Source organism: Hippocampus bargibanti, linkage group LG17 (genome assembly GCF_051943395.1).
Source record: "Hippocampus bargibanti isolate YZ-2025 linkage group LG17, ASM5194339v1, whole genome shotgun sequence".
Taxonomy (NCBI): Eukaryota; Metazoa; Chordata; class Actinopteri; order Syngnathiformes; family Syngnathidae; genus Hippocampus; species Hippocampus bargibanti.
Window position 1 is genome coordinate 7260589 of NC_142750.1, and position 8594 is coordinate 7269182.

General features: G+C 40.4%; 1 protein-coding gene across 1 annotated transcript; it reads left to right on the top strand.

Moving 5' to 3' along the window:
• The first annotated feature begins 616 nt into the window (after nucleotides 1-616).
• LOC148885467 (cytochrome P450 2K1-like) lies at nucleotides 617-8388 on the top strand. Its single transcript, XM_089019246.1, has 9 exons — nucleotides 617-1237; nucleotides 1813-1975; nucleotides 3893-4042; nucleotides 4141-4301; nucleotides 5529-5708; nucleotides 5859-5997; nucleotides 7114-7298; nucleotides 7755-7896; nucleotides 7961-8388. The coding sequence occupies exons 1-9, from the start codon at nucleotides 1037-1039 to the stop codon at nucleotides 8197-8199; spliced, it is 1560 nt and encodes a 519-aa protein (XP_088875372.1). The 5' UTR covers nucleotides 617-1036; the 3' UTR covers nucleotides 8200-8388.
• The last annotated feature ends 206 nt before the right edge of the window (nucleotides 8389-8594 follow it).

Here is an 8594-nt window from a genome sequence, read left to right on the forward strand (position 1 = left end):
TTTGCAACATTGCTGGCTATCCGTCTTCTCTTCACCAGCTTGAGCTTCCGAAGCCAGCAGAAGTTGGTCCCTCCTGGGCCCAGACCGCTCCCCCTACTCGGTAACCTGCTTCAGTTGGATCTCAAGAGACAAGATGAGTCTCTTTTCAATGTGAGAAAGTCTTCAGCAAGAACTACTTCATTCAAATTTTTATTCTGAATTACCGTACTTTTTTATAAAGGGCTACTTTTTGCTATGCTGAATTAAATAACAACAGTGTTCAACAGCTGCCTCAATGAGTGACGTGTCGTTCGCGAACGAGCCCGTTCTTCCAACAACAAAATGGCAGCCGACTGTTTTTGTCCTCTATTCCCCGCCCCCAGTCTTCGGTTAAAGCCACGTGATTGGTCAAGAACGCAGCAGTGCCGCCCACTCCATTCCATCAAGCCATCAACGACCATCACAAAGGTAAATAAAACGACTTTATTATACAGTACAGTTTATTCCTTTAATTATAATACAATATAACATTTATTATACATAAAATAAGGTATATTTTGTGGAGTTTTAAGGCTTAGAAAATTAAAAAGTAGAAAATTATGTTTTATGGGGACCTGGGAACGGATCATTCTCATTTTAATGGTTTCCTATGGGAAATTATTTTTTGGGATACACACTTTTCGCCTTACACACTCTGTTTGTGAACCAATTAAGTTTGTAAGCCAAAGTATCACTGTATATGGCACTTTATTATTTTATTAGTTGGCAGCGGCTATTGGAATATATCCCGTGCTGGTAAAAATGCTACTTGGAATTCTCTTGTTTTACATTTCACCCTCTACCCTTTTCAAGTGTTCACATGCTCTACAACGTGTTTTTGTCTGATCATACACTGACATGACCTTTGTATGCTTCTTGAATGTATTGGTGATTCGCTTAGCGCACCCCTCAAACACACCCAGTGGATTATGATTGGTACACATTATCTAAAAGCTCCTCCTCAACTTTTTAGAGGGAGTCAAAGATTGTGTTTACAGAATTTGATGCCTGCTTGAAGATGTTTGAAGATCTGCTGCAGGCTCCTGTTTGGCTGTCTTTGTCGGGGGTTTTCGCCACATTGCTGGCTGTCCGTCTTCTCTTCACCCACTTGAACTTCCGAAGCCTGCCTAAGTTAGTACCTCCGGGGCCAAGACCGCTCCCCCTGATCGGTAACCTGCTTCAGGTGGATCTCAAAAGACTGGATGAGTCTCTTTTCAATGTGAGGGATTCTTTATTTCTGTCATGCAAGCAAATACCGTTGAGTCTATGTTGTGTTGTATTATTTTGAATTTTAGTTTTATACAGAGGGGGAATGTGCAAGCTAAAAAAGTTTTCAGAAATACTTTTGAGTACAGTGCTGTTTTTGTTATTTTTAAATCTTCTTCTTGTCAAGGAATTTTAACCCAAGTATGTTCAAAAGTAATTGGACCCACTCCAGTATAACAGCCACGACACAACTCTGTTTTCTTTCCCTCCCTCTCTCTCTAAAAATACACTATAGAAATTGAACACAAAAAACAGAGATTTAGTGTTCCATTATGCACAGTACAACGACTATGACCACAAAGCACAGGCTCGGGTTTCAACTTAGCCTTTGGGAAAATAAAGTATACTGCTCGAAGCTAAGCTGAACTGTACTGAATCAATATGTCAACAGAGCAAATTCGCGGAATATTATACCTTTCCAAAAGAAGAGTCTCATAACCCATTGCTCTCAAATATAGCAAATAAATGACAACGTTTTCATTTGAAGGGCAGGATTATATTTGAATTAAACTGAATTTTCTTTGTCAGCTATCCAAAACCTATGGACCGGTTTTCACCGTCAATTTTGGACCTAAGAAGGTGGTTATCCTGGCCGGAAGCAAGACAGTTCGACAGGCTCTCATTAACAATGCTGATGAATTTGGGGAGAGAGACATCAATCCGTTATTCTACGATTTCAACCAAGGACACGGTAATTGAAAATATTCCTCATGTGAGCTTTTATTAGACACAAGGAAAATTGTCTTGAACCATGGAACTATGATTGATCAAACGTTACCATGATGCTAGTTTTCTCTATTTTTAATCGATTGACATAAATTAAGAATAAATATTTGGGGACACACGGGACCTGTTAAACAAAACAGCCCAAAAGCTATCCATTGCATCAAGCCATCAACGACCATCACAAAGGTAAATAAAACGACTTTATTATATAGTACAGTTTATTTCTTTAATTACAATACCATAGCACATTTATTATACATAAAATAAGGTATATTGTGTGTAGTTTTAAAGGACAACCGACACCATTTTTTTGTTTGCTAACTGACATCAGAAAAACGTTTTATAGCATCTAAAATACCCAAAACACGCAGGCTGATATTTATAGTCAAATGCAAAACACCAATAAAAATGATTTAAAGCACAGGTGTCAAAGTCAAGGCCCGCGGGCCAAATCCGGCCCGCCACATCATTTTTTTCGGCCCACAAAAGCAAATCAAACTTGTTAAATTCCATGATGATTGCTAAAATCTGAGCCAAAATTTCATATTTTTGGATGTCAACCACAATAAGTCATTATTCTTGACTTCAGATTTGAAAACGAGTTATTCATTAATTTGCTGTGTGCTCTATATGTAATATTTGAAGGGATTTAAACATTCTAATGGGTTCCCCAAATTCATAACGGCCCTCGAGAGGAAACCATAACGACAATGTGGCCCGCGGCAAAAAATGACTTTGACACCCCTGACTTAAAGTGTCCCAAAACTACTTCAAAAGGACCTCGGAAATGGCGAGTTTCATAAGGTCCCGCCCCCTTGTTCGTGACGTCACGTCAGGATCTCTTGCCTTGCTCTTGAATCGAAACAATGGCTTCAGATTCAGAGAAGATGCTTTCTTGTTACTCATCCAGTTATGAATATGCTTCAAATAGTTCTGAAGAGGAAAGCATACATGTTTGCAATGGATTAAAGAAGTCCTTCCGTATCATTTTGAAGCGTCTGGACTCCAATGTAGCGTCTCAGAAAATGCACAAGATGGCGCCCAAGCTCTATTGGAAATGGGCTGATTTGTCTGCTGGGAATTTGTGTCAACTAGTATCAAATAGTAGTCTTGGTGTAACACACAACGATTCACCATCGCGTTATTTATGTGTTTTCCTTCTAATTTCGCCATCAACACAAAGTTTTCAGACCAAACAAAGTACCCAAAATGCATTGTGTGTCGCTTTCTCGGTCAGGGGCGTTCCTGGCGTGATATCACGTCAGGAATCGTCACAAACTCGAAAACAAGACTTCCTGAATATTCAGCGCGAGTCGTAAACATAAAATATAGTGATATGCCATGGAATTTTTATCAAATACGCTCAGTCGAAGTCATTTGAAGTGATTTTACAAATTATGGACACAACTTTTCCGGAGACGTCGGTTGTCCTTTAAATGACATTGTGAACGTGTCAGCTAGTCAGGACATGACAGCTGCTATTGATGCACTTGGACCGAGCAAAAGATGCCAAATATCAGGAACAAAAACAATGGTTTAAAAATTCCTTTCTTTATATTAACATCATTTCATCTTAACGTGCATTATTATATTTTTAGATACCAATTTATTGTTCAAGTTGTAGAATCATTGGGATCATTTGCAATGCATAGGTGTGAATGATAAAAGTAAATTGCACATTTGTTCATCAGAATCAGAATCAGAATCAGAATCATCTTTATTGCCAAGTATGTAGAACACACATTTTTCTGATGTCAGTTAGGAAACAAAAAATTTTTGTTGGTTGTCCTTGAAGCTTCTTTTGAATTTTCTCTAAGACCCAAATTGAATGACATGGGATTGTTTTTGAGCGCCTGTCGAAATAGTTGCCACTTGCTTCCAGGCATCATATTTGCCAACGGGGATTCATGGAAGGAAATGAGACGTTTCACCTTGACGACCCTGAGAGACTTCGGGATGGGTAAGAGGCTCAGTGAAGAGAAAATCATCGAAGAGTGCCACTGCCTCATTGAAGAATTTGAACAACACAAAGGTACATAAAGCACAATTTTTAAACGTATCAAAACTGTAACAAAGATGCCACAGTTCATTGCGACTGTTTCTAATGCTTTTTTTTTCACTCCATCCTAGGCAAAGCCTTTGACAATTCTAAAAGCATTAGCTACGCAGCTTCCAATATCATCTCGGCGATCATGTTTGGAAAGAGGTTTGAATATGAAGACAAGATTTTCCAAGAGATGATTGAGAGAGATCACGAGACCATCTACCTGTCAGGATCGGTTGCAATCACGGTAATAATAATAATAATAATAATATATTCAATTTATAAGCCCCTTTCAAAACTCTCAAGTTCACTTTACAGTCAAAGGATAAGTTTTTCTTCGGGTGAGCAGCGGCATATCATACCTGATATAATAATTTACAAAAAAGAAGAGTAATTAAAATGAAGATTAAAACAAAATACTGTATTGATAAAAGCTGTGTGTGTGTGTGTGTGTGTGTGTGTGTGTGTGTGTGTGTGTGTGTGTGTGTGTGTGTGTGTGTGTGTGCGCGTGTGTGTGTGTATGTGTGTTTGTGTGTTTGTATGACTAGTCTTGTGAGGACCACTAACATTTTATACCACACGTAGTGAGGACATTTTTGACAAGTGAGGACCTTTTGGCCGGTCCTCACAAGTTGTTCATTCTAAAGGCTACTAGAGGGTCTGTATGTGCATCTGTTTAAGTTTCAGAGAGGTCCTCACAAATTCATCCAAAATGATTTTTTTTGGTGTATATTTTCATTTCACTTGGATACACACACTTTTTACTCACTGTGTGTGTTTATGTGTGTGTGTTTAATGAGAGGAAAAAGTTCATACCACAAAAAGTAAAATGATTTTTTAACCAAATTCACTACAGGGGTGAGGACTTTGAATGTACCCATTCAGAAACCTCACTCCTGCTGTTTTTTCATTTTCAAGTCCACTTTTTAATGTCTTTGTTTTTAAAGAAATTGAAGTGGGAAATGGGGTGACATTTAGTTTTCAAATGTAACACTATAGTTCTTCTCTAAACTTATCAGCAATGGTGGTCCTTCCTCCTTATCTGGAGTTATTCGGACCTCACAAAACCTTTGAAACAGGAATGTGTGTGTGTGTGTGTTTGTGGGTTGGGTGGACAAGAGTCTACGAGAGGCACATTTTGAAATTGGGTCCCCGCGGGGCAAATCCGTCATACACCTCATCCCCACCTTGTTGCAAAAATGTGTGTGTGTGTGTGTGTGTGTGTGTGTGTGTGTGTGTGTGTGTGTGTGTGTGTGTGTGTGTGTGTGTGTGTGTGTGTGTGTGTGTGTGTGTGTGTGTGTGTGTGTGTGTGTGTGTGTGTGTGTGTGTGTGTGTTTGGGTAAAAAAGTGGGACAAGTGGGTTTTAGCTTTTAATTCCTAAATTATGCATTATTTAAAAACTCTATTTATCATACCCATTACTATTCCTCCCCAACAAACGATATTAAATGTTTTTACTTTTGCTCCATCACAGATATACAATTTTTTCCCCTGGCTGCGCCCTTGTCTCAAAACGTGGAAGATTTTGATGCGTAACGTGGAAATTACGAAGCAGCACGCAAGAAACATTATAGGCGAGCTGAAGGAGACGCTCAACCCTCACGTTTGTAGAGGCTTTGTCGATGTTTTCTGCACACGGATGAAAAATCCAGAGGTAGGATGCGATGTTTTAATGGATTCAAATGAATAATTTCCATGATATGTCAGCCATCTTGTTAGACTCCCCTGGTTGGATTGAATTTATCAACAAAAACCAAGCAAAGTTGAGTTTCCAACTTTATGTGTTTTCTTTTTTACCTTAAAGCACGAAACTCAGAAGATTCACTACCACGATGAAAACTTGCTCTACAGCGTCCTCAATTTGTTCGGAGCAGGCACAGACACCACAAGCAACACACTATGCTGGGCTGTTCTTTTCATGGCCAAGTACCCTCAAATTCAAGGTGCTACTCATACAGTAAAGTCTCGTTATATCGATATTGTTTATATTGATAATACTGCTTATTACGACGCTATTTTCATTTCCCGTGCACATTTCTAGTCTTTTTACGTATAATTAGTTCCGTTTAGTACGATTCGTGGTTTTTACGATAATCTGGTTACTACGGTGCTCTTTTTCATCTCCCGCCAGCCATTTTGTTATGTTTATATCGATACAAAAGATAGTTAAGGTGAATCGATATTTGCTTAGGGGTTTCTATACAGTACCACCATTATCGAAATCTGTATCGGTCGCGCCGTTGGTCGTGACTTGGTCACGTGACTTGGTTACATGACCAGCTCCCGTGTCTTGCAGTGGAGCAGACGCCATATTGCTACCGTCTTCAACCATAGCAAAACGAAAGAATTGTGACCTCGGAAGGAAATACAAGGCGATCGTGGCTGTTGAGGAGAATCCAACACGAAATTAAAGCCAAGTATGCCTCAGAAGATTCCCACAATGACGAGGATGAAGAACCAACAAAGACACAAGCGTTGCAAGGTGTTACGGACGTACAATCTTACTTAGAGTTTAAAGAGTTTGACGTGACGTGCAGCAGAATCAACGTAAGTAATGTAAACGTTGCAGTTTTGGTTTTTCATTCATGTATTTAATTGTGTTGCATTCAGATATCTTTATCGCTTGCAACATTCACTGTTTTTAATATGTTTGTACATGCTGGCGTCCGTGGTTTCATAGAACGACGTGAGGGTTTTTTTAGCATTGATTGCATTTTTTTAAAGGAAATAGTCATTAAAAAAGTGTAAAGACGTTTTTATTTGATGCACAAGTTTATTTTTCACTTCACTACTGTACAAAAAGCATGCTAGATACGCAATCCATGAACCCAATGATAAATTTACATGTCATATCAAAGATCCACCATTTACGTATTGCCCCCCCCCCCCTTTTTTTTTATGCAGTTCGGCACAGGACGGATATATCGACAGTACGGTTATATCGACATTTTTTGTGACTCCCGAGAATATCGATATAACGAGACTTTACTGTAATACAAATACACAAGTTCTTCCTGGCTTCAGTTGTAATTACTTTTTTTCCTCAATCTTCCACACAGATCAAGTCCACCAGGAGCTGAGCAGGGTGATCGGAGTCCGACAGGTCCAAACAGAGGACCGTAAGAACCTGCCTTTTGTGAACGCCGTCATCCACGAGACGCAGAGGCTGGCTAACATCGTTCCCATGGCCATCCTGCATCAAACCAGCAAAGACATCACCTTTCAGGGTTACTTCATCCAAAAGGTGTGCTTCTTGAAATTTCGGGGTTGAGCAAGTCTGCTCTATCTATCTATCTATCTATCTATCTATCTATCTATCTGTCTGTCTGTCTGTCTGTCTGTCTGTCTGTCTGTCTGTCTGTCTGTCTGTCTGTCTGTCTGTCTGTCTGTCTGTCTGTCTGTCTGTCTGTCTGTCTGTCTGTCTGTCTGTCTGTCTGTCTGTCTGTCTGTCTGTCTGTCTGTCTGTCTGTCTGTCTGTCTGTCTGTCTGTCTGTCTGTCTGTCTGTCTGTCTGTCTGTCCGTCCGTCCGTCCGTCCGTGTGTCCGTACGGCTAGCTATCTCTGTGTCTGGCTAGATAGCTATCTCTGTGATAGCTATCTCTGTGCTAGCGAGCTATCTGTGTCTAGCTAGCTAGCTAGCTTCTGGGGGTTGCACGTCGGATATGTCAACACAGCTGTAAATAGGCACTTTTTGCCCAAAGGGGACCGCCGTCCTTCCTTTGCTAACTTCCGTCCTCCATGATGAGAGCGAATGGGCGACGCCAAACACATTCAACCCCTCACACTTCCTGGATGAGGAGGGTAACTTCGTCAAGAGGGATGCCTTTTTGCCCTTCTCTGCAGGTACACTCCCCGCACGTACACTCCTGAAACTTTTTCAGTCATTTAACGCATGTCCTCTTTGCAGGTCGCAGGATGTGTCTGGGCGAGGGTCTTGCACGAATGGAGCTCTTCCTTTTCTTCACGTCCCTCCTCCAGCGCTTCCGTTTCACTCCTCCACCTGGGATTTCTGAGGACGAGCTGGATTTGAAGCCCGTGGTTGGCTTCACCCTCCGTCCCTCTGCTCAGCGGCTGTGTGCCATCAGGCGCCACTCTCAGTTAGAGGGGCACTTTTCCCCAGAGACATCCTTGAAGAAGATTAACTGAATGAAAATAAAGGAATTTGAATGATTTAAATTAAAAAATATATAAATATGTAAATAAAATTTGAAGTTGGAAAGAGAATTTAGCTTGGAAAAAAAGCACGAAAAAAACTGCAATTTAATTTACCGTATTTTGTGGTGTATAAGCCGCACCGTAGTATAAGGCGCACCTACAATGAATGGTCTAATTTCATGAATTGACATATACAGTAAGATGCATGTCAGTCAAATTGAATTACCATATTTTCCGGTGTATAAGGCGAACTCCCAATGACAGAGACAAACAACCATTCTAGGGACTATTTCCAGTGTTCAATCAGCCTACCATGCATGTTTTTGGAATGTGGGAGGAAACCGGAGTACTGTCAGAACCAGCCTGGGAAAACCCCACACAGGGAG

What these genes read in the sequence shown, in the direction of transcription:
- LOC148885467 (XM_089019246.1), top strand. Translation starts at nt 1,037, where the DNA reads ATGTTTGAAGATCTGCTGCAGGCTCCTGTTTGGCTGTCTTTGTCGGGG. An exon ending in AGAATTTGAACAACACAAAG is followed by an intron (nt 4,043 to 4,140) that starts GTACATAAAGCA and finishes ACTCCATCCTAG; the next exon opens with GCAAAGCCTTTGACAATTCT. An exon ending in AGGGTTACTTCATCCAAAAG is followed by an intron (nt 7,299 to 7,754) that starts GTGTGCTTCTTG and finishes TTTTGCCCAAAG; the next exon opens with GGGACCGCCGTCCTTCCTTT.